The 17160-nt window shown below is 38.7% G+C and overlaps 1 protein-coding gene across 6 annotated transcripts in view; it reads right to left on the reverse strand.

The window, feature by feature from the left end:
• Positions 1–17160, reverse strand: part of MAEA (macrophage erythroblast attacher) — a 46273-nt gene that overhangs the window by 12254 nt on the left and 16859 nt on the right. For all 6 annotated transcript variants that reach the window (XM_021395836.1, XM_021395834.1, XM_021395839.1 and 3 more), the window contains 2 exons: positions 14492–14695; positions 407–529 (listed from right to left, as the gene is read on the reverse strand). In XM_021395836.1, the coding sequence (XP_021251511.1) occupies positions 407–529; positions 14492–14695 (327 nt within the window). The remainder of the gene's footprint in view (positions 1–406; positions 530–14491; positions 14696–17160) is intronic.

A 17160-nucleotide genomic window follows, 5' to 3' on the forward strand; every position in this document is an offset into this window, starting at 1 on the left:
AGTTACTTCTTCATTCAAGTCTGTTTAGTTTTGGATTTACGTAAACCACACTTCAAAAATCTAAGACAAATCCATATGACATCTCTCAGACACAGGTTTACAAATCAATTTCATTCTTCATATATGAACTATGAGCTATATTCTCAGCAGGATGCGAAGAGCTATACACACAAATTCACACGCATCGAGACACTACTACACACACTGCATTAAGGTCTGGCATTCACTTGGGCTAGTTCAGCACCAGTAACTTTAACCTTAAAAGATAAATTTTGTACTTACTGCCCTTACTTTCACACAAGGCCTCATTCAAGACCTATAATTTAAACCAAATTGACTGTATCAAATATCCGAGTAGTTTAGAAAACCACTGCTTAGGCAAAACATTGACACTACGTTTTCATACCTTCATTTTCCTGAGCCTGGATTTGTTATCATGACACCAAGCCAAGCAAGTCATAGTCTCTTGTCTTTCCAATGACTCTTCCACTTCTTTAGCAGTCAAAAACATCTCAATATTTACTAAGTCCTTTAAAACCAAAGAAAAAAAGAAAGCACAGCTTGTTAAATCATACTGATACTTTATACACCAATCCATTTAACCAATGGGAACATAGGGATACAAGAGACTTCATTCTAGAGACATCTTTAAAAGACATTACTTTAAATATACTGTAACTTAATTTCGTAAAGACTGCATTACCATGTGCCAAGATAGACTCATGGTAAAATAACTGCTCTTCTAAATCTATTTATGCAACAGAACTAAAAAAAAGAGTAAAGGTGACATCTTGGAGTTTTGCAAAGAAATTGACAAGATCTCCTCACCAGTATGGCGCAGTCCACACTTCCAAGAATACCTGGTTTCCACAATGCCTGTCTTATTATTTCATTGGACTATGACAGTGTCATTATATAGTTCCTCAGCTGCTTAACAGAAGTGGATACATTTGAAGAAAGAAGAGCATCTGGTATCAAGTTTGCCCGAAGCAAGCCTTGTATACACCTCTGCTACTTCATTACATGCTGCTTTACAAATTTGTACCAACCAAGGCTAAGATAATCCAATAAGATTAAAGATCTCCTAGGCTAGCAAGTGATTTTTCCCATGTATTACTGAAAAAGGATTTAGTTTGTTTCCAAATGATATGAGCAAGATCCACTCTGAATTGGCAGCGCCAGAAGTTATTTCTGAGCTGCATAAACACATTATGCTGTTACAGTTCACACTTGTTAAAGAAAATGCACTGTGAGATACCCTAATTCAATACACGAGCAAGAATCCAGTACTCAAATATTTGATTAACACACCAGTTTTGAACAAGTTCATTTTTATGTAGACTTCACAGCAAAATGCAGAAAATCACACAACTGAAATGCTCAGTATGACAAACGTTACAGTAGCTGCAGTGAACTAAGCCACTCTCTGAAATAGGTGGCATTTTCAGCTGTTAGAACAGCTGAATATATTCAGTCTTAGACTCTCCCGAGGCAAAGTTTTAAAAAAAAATAGAAATAGTGCCAGGCATATCACACGCACATCTTGCATTTCATCAGCCAATTTTTCCTTATAAATACAGGAAGCCTCCTATTATTGGAAAAAGCAGGCCAGATGGGGCTAGGTTTGTCAGAATGGTTATTTACAGAAACGTAGACATGTTCCATGTATTTATAAATTGCAGAATAAGTGGTTAAGTACAAAAACTTTTCCTGGAGTTTTCTCTTATGACTTAACCATTTGTTTTTGAAGTCACATGCAAGACAGTTTTTATGTGCAATTACATTTTTACACAACATAGGACTGTAGCAACAAAAGCATTATACCATCAAAAGATGAAATTATCATACAACTCTAGTGTTACCAAATCCAGATAAGCAAGATTGAGATCAGGGCTAAAGTAGTGAAGCAGTGGCAAGTTTATAGAATGAAATTAATCTTGCCCATGTAGCACAACTGTATAAGTAATCTGACATTCAATGTCACCACATCCATTATCTTGTTTGCCTATTTTCCTCACGCAGCTGTTAAAACCGACTGGAGTTAAGAACAGCATTCTCCATACATCTCCCCAAGCCTGAGTTAGATGCAGCCTCTTAGTAAGCAGCATTTGTTTTTACACCCAACTAAAACAAAAGCATTTTCTTCTATTTCAATAAAGGTCTATGCTAGGTACAACAAGAAAGCACTGGTTTTGTCACATATGTTAGCTTTTCCTGGCTTCATCAAAAGTATGTTTTTGGGTCTTTTTTCTTTGAATATGTGTATGGGCAGCATTACAGGGCAATGAGCTGGTGAGAATCTCAACTAAAGGCATTTATCAGTGAAGTGATAGCATAGCAATCCTCAGCTATTCCTCAACCACTGTTGAGCAAAAGAGGTTGTAGCTGCTGCTGAGAAAGAAAACAAACTTCAAAGTGAAAGTAACTCCTATAATCCTTTTGCAAATTTTAAATAAAAAAGGTTCTATTTGGTACAGACATGTTAATTAGATCTGTGTTTGCCAAAAGGAGTCAAAGCTTGGCAGTCTTCTCCATTAAATAGACAGCATGCATCCAGAAAACAGTATTTTTAATTGAAAGGTTTTCTTTTGGAACTACAACCACATTGAATTGTTCCAATAAATGTTTTTCTTCTCTGCTGAGTAGGTAGAAAATAACAGAACAATATAAAAAAGCATTAAGAAATTCATTTGTAGGGAAAGAAATAGCTCATGGATTTGATAACAAACAGTTCTAAGTCTCAATTAAGCAGACTGACAGAATAAAAATACGAAGATTCAATCAGGCAATACACCTGAAAAAAATCTACATGCACTTTTGTGACTTCTTTCATCTGATCATACTTTCCTGTTTTGGTTGTGTCTACTCTTTGTGCTTCTCCACAGTGTATTTCATTAACAACAGCTAAAGAAATAGAAGCATGGAGCATGAGAGGATTATTTGGCTTTATGAAAATGGCATAGGTCTTCTGTGCAGGTCAACATTACGTTCTGTGGAGAACTACTCATATCTCACATCTTGCATGTAAATTCTAAAGCAATTCTAAGGCCTCTAGTTATCATCTTCTGCAACACTGCAAGCGTTTCTTCATTTCACAGCTTCAGTTTTCACCCTAAAAAAGTGACTGCAATATTTTATTCCCAAAGTCTGCAGAGGTTGTAGGCAAGCCCTGTGCTGTATGGTGTTATCAAACCGTAACTCACAAGCACACCCCTCCAGCCTCCTACGCATCTCCATGATAATTTTGCCTAAATCAACTCACAAATGCAGAATACTTGACTTTTGATAGGAAGACTAAGCAATGGCAAAACTACATTCAGGTAGGAGAAAAAACTCTCCTGGCCATAAATATTATCAAAATTACACAAAAAGGGGGAGCATTCTTCTTTCTAAAAAGCAAGGAATTATCACCTACATTTTATTGTTTCTGCTTAAAACTATTGGACCCAAGTCAACCTCACTTCCCATCTACTCACCAGGTACCAGGTGGGTAACTATTTAAGCACTGGATAAGCATTAGCATAAAATGACTATTCAATTCCATTATGATAGTTCAAACTTTACAGAAAAAAAGATCTATTACAGAAAATTGCATCCTAAGTCTGAAGACACTTATACGAAACCAGAGACTTATTTATACATCTATCCATCACCCCGTGCTCAGCATGATTTACATATATATAGCTTTTAAACATCACTACTTTTTAAGCTGCAAGTGCTTACAGGGAGGAAGGCTACCAACCCCATAATACTGCACAGAATTCCAATAATTAAGGTATAAAATACCGTGAAGAATGAGGATTCCTTTACTATGATGATTACTAACTATATTCCCAGCCAACATAAAAGCCACAGCCCTATAAAGGCACTTCTATTTTCTTTCTCTGAGATGGGTTCTTGGTAAGAACATCCCCAACATGTACATGCACGTCCCCTCCTCTGAGGGCATCTTAAGCTCTGATCACTGCCAGCAGGAGCTGACTGCAGTAGAACCCTGGGCAAAGAGTGAGAACCTTGGTTTCTCACCTGAGCAGCAGTACCCCATTTTCAAGAGACTTCAGCACCCACGCTGACTGGAGAGGCCAGCTGCAAACACTAAATAGTTGTTAGACACCAAACTGCACTGGAAATACTGAAAACTTTACTCCCTAGAAAGTGCATTAGGAATTAAGTTTACATCAGCTGCAGGACAAACCCACAAGTAACTCTAAGAGTTCCAAAAATCCTTGAAAGACTGCCTTGGTATGAAAATTAGTCAACGTAGACACTAATTTCAGGCATCAAAACTGAGAGGAACATGAAAAATGGGCTCAACTTCATGAATTCACATGATTGTGTTGGAAAAAACCCACAAGATGATTCACAAAAAATATACCGAACATTGTATGAGAAGAACAGCTGTGAAATGAAAAGGTTTACAATAAAGGCAGTAAGATAATTTGCCTTTAAATTATGGATATTTTAACTTCATATAAATTTTAAATTGAACACAACTATGTCTACTACAAAGCTTTTCTACTACAAAGTTTTAAAGTAAACGAGAAATTGGCAACCACACATTCAAACGTGAACTACCTTTAAATTTAAGCAAAGCGTGTAACTAACATCCTACACTGAATTAGAATTCAGCATCGAGCTGGAGGAAAAAGCAGTGATTCCACATATTTAAAGGAATTAAGTAAATACTGCAAAAGCAGAGTCTTGCTAAGAATAATGAATGCCAAACTCGTTTGCCTTTCTTACACTGTAGGACTTGCACAACTGCTGACAATACACATTTGCACAGGATTCCTTTATTCCAAGACTCAGGCAAACTTTATTCACTTCACTGAAAGCTAACTGCATCGCAGTCAAAGACAGCAATAACTCAATCCAAGAGCTTTTTTTTTTTACTGACTTATAAAAGTGACCTCTTCAAAGATGGCAATGCAAGAGTTCCCCCGGGACATCTTCAGAAAGCTCCAACCTCCTATTTAAAGATCAGCACAGATGCAGAATCCTTCATCCATTTTGTTAGGACTTGTTTATCCATCTTTAGACTGCCATTGCACACTGAGTAAATTAAAACTTTATGATTAAATTACAAATTATTCATTAGATCCAGTCACAACCAAGAGACAACATGTGTGAGAGGTAGTTTGTTTCACAGCAGGTAAAATTCTGAACTTCACTACAAATCATTTTTTAACAAAGCAGTCATTTGCTATTTTTATAAGGCCACTCCCTAATAAGAACCAAGCTTGATGCCAAGTGGACGTATGACAGTTTTAGCCAGATCGACTTTCTATAGATACTACAAGCATAAGAGCACTGTTCTCATATTAAAAAAAGGTTTTGTTGAAGTACTTAAGCATTCAGTAGTAAACATCCATTTAAACTACTTGTACATGAAACAAAATAAACACTAGGATCACTCTGGAACAAGTTTTAAAAAGATACGTTAAGCTTTCAATGAGTACTCGCATATTGAGCCATCTATCCTGAACTTGCAGCCTAACCTCCAGTACAGTTCAGGAAGCAGTCAGTTATAAAACAGAAGTGCAATATGAACAGCTACAAACAAAAGGTAACATCAGTGTTCCATACTCGTATACTCATTTGTTAGATTTTCCTTTGTGATGAATATACATCAAGTGCAGGGGTTGCCCCGATGCTTCAACTATTGTTACACAGCTCAGGAAGACTCAGGAAGAAGGCAGATGCAAAGACCTACGAAGGTGGGCAGCAGGACCCCCTGGGGAAGAAGGAGGTTACAATTTTTCTGCAAGGAAACAATGAAAACGTGTCAGTCTAGACTAGAACACACCACAGTGTCTGCCGGGTCTATTCTTTTATTCCGATACAAAGGGAAAAGTAAAAGCCTGCTGGTTATAAAAACCCATCCTTCAAAGCGAATTCAGAGTAAGTAAAAACCACATTGAGATAGAAGGCAGAAACAAAGCAAAAGCATAGGTAGTGAAAAAACAGCAACATCTCAGTTAAAGTTCTGAAAAAAAAAAGAGGCACAAATGAACATTAAGAGGCCTCCTTACTCTCTGCTCATAAAATAACGTTGTCTGAAGTTCATTAAGCTACTATTAAGTGTTATAATGCTACACATTAACAGCACTACAGAGAAAATAAACAGCGTAAATGATGGAATGCCCGACTCAGAAGCCAGCTGCAAAGCTAGTTGTATGAAAAAAGCAGCGAGACAGCCAAACCACAGATCCATCAACAGACAAGGCAGAGAAGTTTTTGTCTACAAAGTAAACACAGTATTCCATGGTGTACATAGTTGAGCTTTTGCATGAGAGCATCCTCTGTGACCTCTGCATAGCATAGACCTTTTACTTTACCCAGCTATTTCTGAGGGATCCCAGTAACTCGGTGACCGATTGCCAATCAGAATACTGCCTTTGACATGAAGTCATGTTGCTACTTCTTTTGGCAACTGGTTCTAATGAATAAACTTAGAAGTTTGTTTTATTTCAAGTTACATTTTTTTAAACTTCTGATTCCAGGCACTGTTTCTTTCTTACGCCTTTCTTTTCTTTCTTCACTACATGAAGCAGTCCCTTGAATTACTATTTTTTGCTCCTGTATCTCACCATTCTCTTACCAAGCTAGTCCCAACCCCTGCTCCTCAGATCTTTCAATCACCTGCCATGTTTTCCAACAGCTTTACTGAAGTATTGAGACCAAAACACACAGATCCTGCTACTGACTGCTCCACAGCCAAATAAAGAAGTGTTTTGTTTGCCTACTTTTCCTCATGCACATCAGTCATTTTGGTGGAGCCTCTCAGTGCAGCTAGCTAGGCTGGTTATTACAGCAAGTTGTTTTCCCAAAGCCTCTCATCTTGTCTCAACAGCTTCTGCAGCTCAGCAAATAGCTGCACCTTACCCAGCAGTACATTACACCAAGCTTCACACAGTGCTGTCTGTACCAGACTAGTGCAAGAAAGCCTTCCGAGATTTTAAGATGCATCCACAGGCATGAAAAAGCCTCTGTTCACAAATCTACTCTGTTTTCTGTAGCAGCCTCTTCTGGCTGAGGAAAGAGGACCAACCCTTGGCCAGGTGGGCACAAACTACTGCTGTTACCCAAGCAGGAACAGCCTGCGCTATCAGCTACGCATTCTGACAAAAATAAACTCCTGTCACCCAGTACAGTAACAGGAGGAAGCATGACATGCAGAACAACACATTTTGAAGGAATGTCTGGCAGGAAGAATGTATAATAAGAAAAATATCAGAGGCATAAATAAAAGCAAACCTAACACATCCAGACAGTCTCTACTTGAGAACTCCATTCTACTCTTAGATAGTATTTCATTTCAAGAATCTTGAATGACAGTACATTTTAACAGGACATTTTACTAGCCTCTCAGATTAAGATTTTGAAATAAAATATCTGTTAGATATATTATTTACAATCAGGTAATCCATTTTGTATAAAAGAAAACTGAAAAAACAGCCTCAAAATCACAGCATACTTCATGTTGTTGGCTTTGAAGTGTCAAATGATTTGTAATGAGAAAGTTTGTTATTCTAGATTGATCTTGACTATTACATATTTACATAATTGTAACTCCCAAAGATGCTTGAGCCAAACTGCAGATGTAAGGCTGTTCAGGAATTAAAGCACTTGGAAATTCAGATGAACGCACTCAGATGTTCATTATATCAATATACTGGAAGCTGCCATGCCTACACTGAGAACTTTTAAAGGAGCTCCTGAGTTCCTAGTGCACAGCTTAGCACTTCAAGGAAACAGCCCGGGCAGTTCAGCAGCTCCTTTACAGGCAGCCTCCTCCAACCTCTCCAGTGTGGGAATCATAGGAGAAGGACACAACAGATAGCTTCATACAAACCAACTTTTGCCATTCAGCCTGCAATTAGAAAGTCAGCTTGTCTGTATTCTGCGTTTCAGTGAGGCAAAGGCTACATGCAAGTCTTAGGACAAATTTGCCTAACAAGCCATTCCTGGACCACATGTCTTAAAGACTTCTATGGGTACAGTGGTGTGATGGTTAGGGGAAGTATTCGTTGAGCTTTTAGCTTTAACATCACACGGCCTCCTCCTCACAAACTTCAGTTTTTATAAACATTTGCATTTATTTCTTACTGAAGCGATCATATTGCTGACATTCATCCTCCTCCAGCACAAAGTTCCAAGAACACTGAATCAGTATTATGTAGCTTTTAGATTTCACTCCTACTTCCTCTAGTCGTAGGAATTAAGTGGAAATGACCATTTCAGGCTTCTGGGGCCAAGACTGGCAGAAGCACAACTATACCTAACCAACATTTACTTCTCATATGCATACATACTGTCAGTCTACTGTTCGACTCATGCATGTACTGTCAAAGCGGAGCGCAGCTCTAGCAGCACAAGAAGTCCCAATGGAGCAGAGATAAGTTTCCAGGAAAACAGAAGTGCCGTTACCTGCACGCTGCTCCTTAGGTACTGATCTGTCTGCAGCTCACTGACACAGAATGCCTCCATCCTGCACGTGCCTGAGAGCAAGAATACCAGCTACACAGGCACAATAAAACTTTCAGAGAAGGACGCAGACAACCACCTTCCTAAACACAAAGCTTTCCTTAAATCCTGACAGCTATGTGCTCAATACCATCTGCTCTGCTTTGTCAACAACCATATATGAGCTCAGAGTCCTAAGCAAACCTATCTCATTTTGACCAGAAGAATATTCTCCGAGAGCATTTTTCATTCACTTTTTGAACTAAGACTTAATTGTGCTCCAGTTTGTGATGCTCAAGAGTGCATGCTATTTGCACTTTATTTTTATTGATCTTTAAAGAGTAAAGAGTAGAAAGATAAAGTCACTTGGGAGAAGGATGATTTCACAAGTTGCAGCTTTGGCATCAGGTTTTGCTCCATAGAAAACATTCAGCAGTCATCCCAAGTCTCAGTTCAAAGATCTGTTTTACAGTTTTGAGGATTTTTTTTCTTTAATAAAGCAATGAGAGTACCCCTGCCTTCAATTTAAAGGTTATGTGATATGGGGTACTCAATGAAGAGATCAGGCACGTGGTCAAAAGCCACGCAGCTTGTCTTGAGGAGTAAAAGTCTCTCTTATTCTAAAGGTCATCAAAATAAGATTTCATGACTCCCCGTAACCAAATTAGATGATGGAATACACCTGAGTTTGCTGCAGGCATCTTTCCAAATATTCAGAGTTAATTCATCTGTTCAAAGTTATTTCCAAATAATTTAAACTGAAGCTGTGCCTATGCAATAGGAAAGAGGAAAAACTGAACCAAATTATACAGAAAGGAGAACAGCAGATCTACTTACTGAGACAGTGACCGCAGCATTTTTGAATTAGATTTTGATTATAAATGAAAGGAATACTTGCTACTCCAGTTTCAAAGATAACAAACTACTTCCAGAATGGCTTTTCCAATGTCTGCTCTGTTTTAGTATTCTACAAGGACTAACAGTGACCTAAAATTTAGAAGTTCTGCTTGGGAAAGAACACACTGACAAAAAAAAAACAGCTAAGAACTGAATTGCCACTCCAAGAAAATGACTTTTAGTTCTTAACTGGTGTAGCACTGCTTCAAGTGTCAAGAACTCCTTCTAACATAGGCCAACGCTTACAACAGTCACAAAGCTTTAGAAATCAATGATAAATTTTTTTTTCCCCCAACAATTTTCAAAAGTGAAAAAGCACACTGGCATTTACACAAATATTTAGCTAAGTATCTTGGAAGGATCATGCATCTACTTAATCACTGATCTAAGACCATTAATTTGCAAAACTGATTGGCACACAACCTACAAAGCAAGGTCAAGTTAACTTTTTTTAATGGCTTGAAGCTATTTATTTCAACTGAAGTGCTCTCTTGCATCTGGATCTTCATTGCCCGTGCTCCCCAACACACTCCATAGGGTGTAGCAGCTCTTCTGCCTCTCAATTTCAAGATTTTTGATTCATTTGCTCCCTGACCTTACACAGCATAAATTTAAAGCATCTACTTCAGAAAAAAAGTGATAGCACAACTTGCACAACACATGCAGTAAGGGAGGAATATTTATTATGTTATAGTAAGCTAAGCAAAGAGAAGGATTCTTTACAGCAGAGTGACAGTTTCAGAATCTAGGTTTTTCACAATATTGGCAAAGTCACTGTTATTACATAATTAAACAGAACAAGGAAGCTTTTTCCTTCTTAACTTATTAAGAAGAGGCTAGAAAAAGCATCAAATTTATAAAACAACCCTCCAAACACAAACAGAGGGGTTGCATACTTAACCTAACCATAAAAACTTACCTACAAACAGCAAGCAACTTCCTACTAAGATACCACACCTCCAAAATTAGATTTGTTCAGCAGCTAGTGGCACAGAACTGTAACAACATTTAACACAGCAGAACATGGAATGGCAAGTCTAAGCTTAGAGACAACTCTCCCAGCAAGCTGAATATATGAATCTGTAAATGAAAATATACATTTTTATGTTGGTGTTGCACTGCAAGGTCACAATGGAGTCAAAGTAAGATCATCAAGTGTAACAACCTGATACTGATGAGCTTCATTTATATGCAATAAAAGAAACACCTTTTACATTCAGTTTATATCTTCAATCCAAACCATTTTTCACATCATTAGAGAGCCAGAAAACATCAAGAAAAAACGTGCAATAGAATCCCCTCCCCCTATATTTACTTCGGCACAAACGTGACATTTCTGTCCTTGATTGTCAGCTCTTATTTTAAGATGACTCACATCTTGATATACATTCCCAAGCAGTACTGCTGTTCTTTCAAGACATACCATACAGACTACATGGTAGCAGTTTTATCTCCAGTATTATGCTTTATAACCTTACGCTTTATATAAGCCGTGCACCAAAACTTATTTCTAAATTGAGCTAGTTAATTCTGGCATTTAAACTTCCATATGATTTTCACATCAGCACTTTTCATAGCCATTTGCTCCCTAGCTTATAACCACAACTTTTAAATGCTTATCTTCCATGACAAGAATTCAAGAATCTAATTCCTATTAAGATACCTAATTTAGTAAGCAGACTAGAATTTGTCTCAGCCCATCAATAATTATTAAAATTGTACACTATGGTGAGTCAATCTGCGAGCAAACTGTCTGCTATGTACTGCTGGCAAACATATGAATGATTTAATTGCTTTAGGCCGCTGAGGCAAAATAACTTCTAAGCTGTTTCCACCCATGAAGTACCTTGCAGCTCTGCAGGTCTCCTGGCATTCAGAAGCCACATAATGAACTTTAAACACACAGGCTGAAACTTGTTCCCAAGACTGGTCTAACAACTATTGAAAGATACTTAATCTAGGATCCCCAAGGTGCAACTGAAATGGAAAAAGCTCAGCCTTTTAGACAGCAGCAGATACTGTGTTTTGCCATTTGGTCTGCAACCACAAAAACTAATCACAGAATGCTCAGAATTGGTAATTCTCAAAATTCAGTAAAACCCCTTTTCTCAAAGCAGGGCTGAGTAGAACACGTTACTTAGGACTATGTCAGTCCAGTCTGGTTTTGAACACCTCCAAGAACAGAGACTCTATGCCCCAGAATGTCTGCTGGGGACTCCAGAAATAGATGAAGAACACCAGGCAAGCCTAAGGAGCACTGAGTAGAGGGGATGGATCACATCCCTCCACTTGCTGGCAATGCTTATCCCAATGCAACCCAGAATGCTGTTGAGGAGTTTTTTCACACGGGTGCACTGCTTGGTTATGTTCAGCTTGCCTACCAGCCTCACCACCCATCATCCCCTTCCTTTGCTGCAAAGCTGCCTTCCAGTCACACACAGCACATACTGGTGCATGGAGTTGCACTTCCCTAGGTGTGGGACTTCCCTTCACAGAGCCTCATAAGGTTCTTGTTTGCTCATTTCTCCAGTTGTTCAAGGTATCTCCAATGGCAGCACGGCCCTCTGCTGTACCAGCCACAAATCCTACCTTTCATCACCTGCAGACTTTCTAAGGACACCGTCCCATCATCCAGCCCATGATGAATGACACTAAGCAGTACCGGAGCCAGTCTTGACTTCTGTTCTACAACACTCGTGACTGGCCTTAAGCTGAACATAAGGCCACAGTGATCACAGTTCTTTCATCCCAGCAGCTGTGCTAAAAGGACCAACTCTTCGTTAATTTTTAACAGTTCAGGATTTGAAGCAGCATTGCTTCCCAGAACGTGGGGAAAAAAAAAGGAGAGAAGCACAAAAGCAAAATTTAAAAAAATGAAAACAAGAGCTGCTCTCAATCGCGCAGGTATTGCAGGCTCTTTTCCAGGTTCCTACTTAGAGTATAATGCCTACTGAGTGGTAATATTGTCTTGGTATGTCAAAAAACAGGTAATAGACATAACCAGATTTACAGTAGAAAATGTGATCCTGAACCCTGCAGCGGTAGAGACATTTATCAAAATTACAGTTGAGACTACAGTAAACAGAAAGATTACTGGGGATGAGAGAAAAATATCATGATATTTTGTAATCTCCGGAGCAGAGTTGCATTACTAAGCATTAGAGAACGATTCAATGCCCATATCTTCCTGGAAGAGAGGAATAAGGAGCAGGAAAGCAGTCTGTTACTGAACTCCTAACACCACAAATTCTGTGTAACCATCAAGTCTCATTATCCTACTGCTGCAAAAGCCATCTACTGTACTGTAAAAGATCGAGTACAATGTAGAGATACTGAGGAATGCCTATCCTCAGTTAGCCAGAGTAAATGGCCGAGCATCACGTAAAGTGCATAGTTTTAGCAAGCTGGAAGAAATACAGCATCACCACATTCAACATGTACAACTCAGTTGCATTATACTTGGATGTTATGTAAATACAAATACTTCAGCTTGGAGGCAGCAGTCAAAGGAGCTTATCTGAAAGTAAACAAAAAGAAAAGCTTCTGTTCAGTAGAGTAAAAAGCTGAGCGGCTTCACGAGTGCAATGCCTCACACCACTGCCTTGTAATCTATCATAACAGACTTCTATGTCCATGTATAAACCAAATCCAAGCATCTACAACCTCTGCCCAGTGAGGTTGTGGATGCTCCCTCCCTGGAAGCACTCGAGGCCAGGCTGGATGGGGCTTTGAGCAACCTGGTCTAGTGGGAGGTGTCCCTGCCTATAGCAGGGAGGATGGAACTAGATGACCTTAAAGGTCCCTTCCAACTCAAACCATTCTATGATTCTATGATTCCTCATTCAAGCATATTTTTCCCCTGCATAGCAAGTTCTACCAGAGGTGCTGCTGACCATTCAGCTGCAATTACAGTATCCCTGAATGGAATGACTGTCATGGCCTGTTTTACTGATTCAGTGCAGCAAACCTTTCAGCAAGTAAGAGCAGAATTATTTCCTACTAACAGTTCGTAACTCATTTATTTCCCTCTTCCTTCCCTTCAAACTCTTTTTCGTTTCCTCACTGGTATTTCCCACTATCAACGCAGGCTGAGCAGGATCAGACTGGTACCCCCAGGAACAACAGGCCCATACATTCTAATTTGACATCAGTAACTAAAATCTCTTCACCTCAGCTGGCTCACTGAGATGCTCAGCCTCTCACATAGGAGAGGCAAAGTATGTACCTCACAATACCACGTAACTCTCTGCAACTATCACCACAGAGAAACGATTTTAAGATGAACTATATTTGGCATTGGGAACATCAAAAGAACTTAATGAAGAATCACTGAGAAGCAAATAGTAAATGCTACCTAAAAACGAGCAAAACAAGACTTTAAGTGAACAGCAATTTGTTAAATTCAGTTTCAATAATGTCCACGTGGTTACTCGAGGAAAGCAGTGCAGATGCACCAGGGCATAAAGAAGCTATGACAAAATATGTTAAATCTAGACTATTACTAAACTACACATCTCAAACACTTCAGCATTTATGAGAGAGGAGCAGAACCAAATAGATACCAAATGAAAAGGAACATGACAACCACAGAATTTTAGATGGGGCAATGAGAACAGCATAAAATTTGTGCTGACTATATACAGGCTACTAATATACCTAAATCGTATGACAATTTATTTTCTAAAGTGCAAGTCAGCATGCATTAGGTACTAGGATACAACACAACAGTTGTTCCCACAATCAGCATATGCTATCCTGCCCAATCACCTACACAAGTCATTGCAGACAAATGGGAGGCTCCACCAAATGCTTAATCAGCAGCCTAAAGGCCTTGGACAAGAAATTCAGTATGGCATTTGTAAAAAAATCATAACTTTTAAAGGTTAAGGAGTTTATCTAGAAGCATTTCATTTGTGATTAAAAGTTCTGCCTTCAATTTCAGCTTATTGAATACTTCACATAAATCATATTTCTGTGTAAGGAGAACATACTCAGGCCTTGAAATACCAACAGATAAACAATAATAACAAAGGCACTAGTACATAAAGCCGCCGCAGAACTAAAGCAGCTGGTTTGTATTTACCACTTTCCTCTTAATTACCGTGTTGTAGTGTACATTGTTACCAACCTCAATACCACTTTGTCTTGCTAGTTTTACAGCTGTATTGTAGTAGCCACAGCGTAGGAGGTGTTCTACCATCATACGGTCCATACGTTTCTTCTTCCACATGTTTGCAGAAGCTGGCTGGTCACTACTGTGTTCTTTCAGGTGTTCAATCCTACGTTTGCAGAGTTTTGCACTCTCATCTTCAGCCTGGATCGATTCAACTGCCTAAAAAGCAATAGTTAACGGGAACAAATCAGGGCTATACAATTCCAGTTGGCTTTTAAAAAATAAAATAGGAATTATTTGTAAGCATTCTTTCTATACTATAGTTACTCTTGATAGTGTTCCATTTAGAAAGACAACTCTCATGGTAGCACATTAGTTTCAGCATAGTTGGTCCACTTTTGAGACACTGGAATATTATTAACACTGTTGACATAAGTTACTTCTGAGCATATGCACATCTAATCAGGTTTTTTTTTTACTGCTTAACATTCAGCTAGTAAGAAAAAAGCAAAATCAATTTCAGCATAAAGTAGTCTAATACCCTTCTAATACTTCTACTAGGGAGTGGTGTAGAGTAAACCCACATTATTTCTATAATGTACTGGAGCCATTTTAATCAGTTCCTACAATAATGAAAGTTATATAAACATTTGGCCTTTTACCAACTTTAATCCAAGGGTCTTAGAGGAATTTTTCCAAAATTATTAACGTTATCAATGTGGTATGATTTTACTTCTACCACTCTGGAATTATGTCTCTACTGTTAGAAGCCTCGCTCAGGAAAAACAAATGTATCTGGACAAAGAAGAATGACAGCTGGACTTGTTCTATTTACATCCCTTGCAACTGAAGTTATTCTATACCAACACTTAAATCCACATATTGGCATGCCTAGTGAAAAAGACACAGCAGTATTCCTATAACATTTTTATTATTAAAACCACCAAATGACGTGGTCAAACTTGTTCTTACTCAGCCTTGAAGTTACACAGTCGACTACTTATGCTTCAAGTTTTACTAGGCAATCTTATTACAGTTGCATTTGTAATTTATAACTCCCTGACTCCATACACAGCACATGTCAGACGCGGCCCACAGTTGCCAACAGAACACAAGAATGCTTGCAGTACTTTTATATGCTCGCTAAGGTAAAAGCAAACCAGAAGATGGAAGCTTACTACCTTTCCCATCTGTGATATCTCACCAGCAATGCAGTTTCAAGTTGGGCTATTTCACTTGTGGCAATTTAAGCTTGCTGGCTTTGTGTTGGAGTACCTGCTTGGCTACAGGAACAGGAAATACCACGAAGTTTTGTCATCCAGGCACAGACCAAAAACGTAGGTAGCTGTAGGGAGACTAAATCATGCTCCACACTGGCACGGCTCCCTTTTGAGTACTCAGGCTACAATACCATCCCCAGCTAATATCTTCAGCTGCAGAAGCACAGGTTGACTCTAATCACTTTTACAACATATGTTCATTTACAAACTTCCATTCAAGCACCTAAAATCCTTGTCACTATACAAGATGTTTTGCTGTAATTCATATACACTTCCGCAGGCTGAGTTATTTTTATTACTAAATTTAGCTTTATAACATATAGTCTGGAGATCAGTGTTTCATTTAACTTAAGAGTTTTGTTTTTTCCCCTCTTCAGCAAGCAAACCCCAACTCAAACCAAAACACACTTTCACTTCTCAGAAGTCTGCAGCATTATCAGATGTGAAAACCACCACAAGAATTATTCTGAATATAACCAGGAGAATTCAAGGCAACCAGGCACAAAGGTTGAGCCTGTTCTCATTTCAAAGGGCTCACTTTATATGATTTTGTACCTGGATTTATACAGCTCTCGCTATTTTGGTTTTTCTGATCCTTCTAATGCAGACAAAGGCTACAGATACTCTTCAAAACTCTTAAGCAAGTCTATCTGGACTTGCTCTGCTGGACATTAATAAAACTTGAGGGAACAAGCATATTAAAAAAGGATTCAAACAGAAAAAGAAAGGCCTAATCTTCCCCAGGAAAATTCTCAGAACCCAAGAAACCCACTGTGCTAAAAAGATCCTTTTCAAGATGGAGTAAGGTGTTAAACAAAGGATCCATCCAGTTCTATTATGGCCATCTCAGCAGTTCATCAGATCCTTGTCTGAACGCAGGAGGAAGCAGAGACCCCACTTGCATCCAAAGGCCCTAAAGAAAACAATCATATTTGCTCCTGGCAGAGATTACAGAGAAGACAGTTGGAATCTTCAGCAGAAGCAGGACCTTTATCTCAGAAGACTTGCTGTTGGTTAATAGCCATTTATTTTTCGCCCACTGCCCTTCCTGAGAAGATGCAAGATTTCCCACAGTCAGTTCAGAACAGTTAAAAACAAACGAGCAATTACAATGAAGCTTAGACCCAAAGCATTCAACAGTGCCTTCAGACATACTCCCAAAGTCAGCACATTTAACAAGTAAATAACTTACTCCTCCACATCATTACTAGACACCTACAAGCAAAAATCCAACACCTCTTTTAGAAACCCTCATTTCTTTCTGTGTGCAACAGGCAAGTTAAAAAAAATCCACTTCGTTTAAAACCTCTTAAAGTCTCACAAACCAAAGAAAACACAATTAGATTTACGAAGGGTATTGCAGATTAGCTTTTTCAATGCACAAATAACCTGCTCAAGTAGGAA

Source organism: Numida meleagris, chromosome 4 (assembly GCF_002078875.1).
Source record: "Numida meleagris isolate 19003 breed g44 Domestic line chromosome 4, NumMel1.0, whole genome shotgun sequence".
Classification (NCBI taxonomy): domain Eukaryota; kingdom Metazoa; phylum Chordata; class Aves; order Galliformes; family Numididae; genus Numida; species Numida meleagris.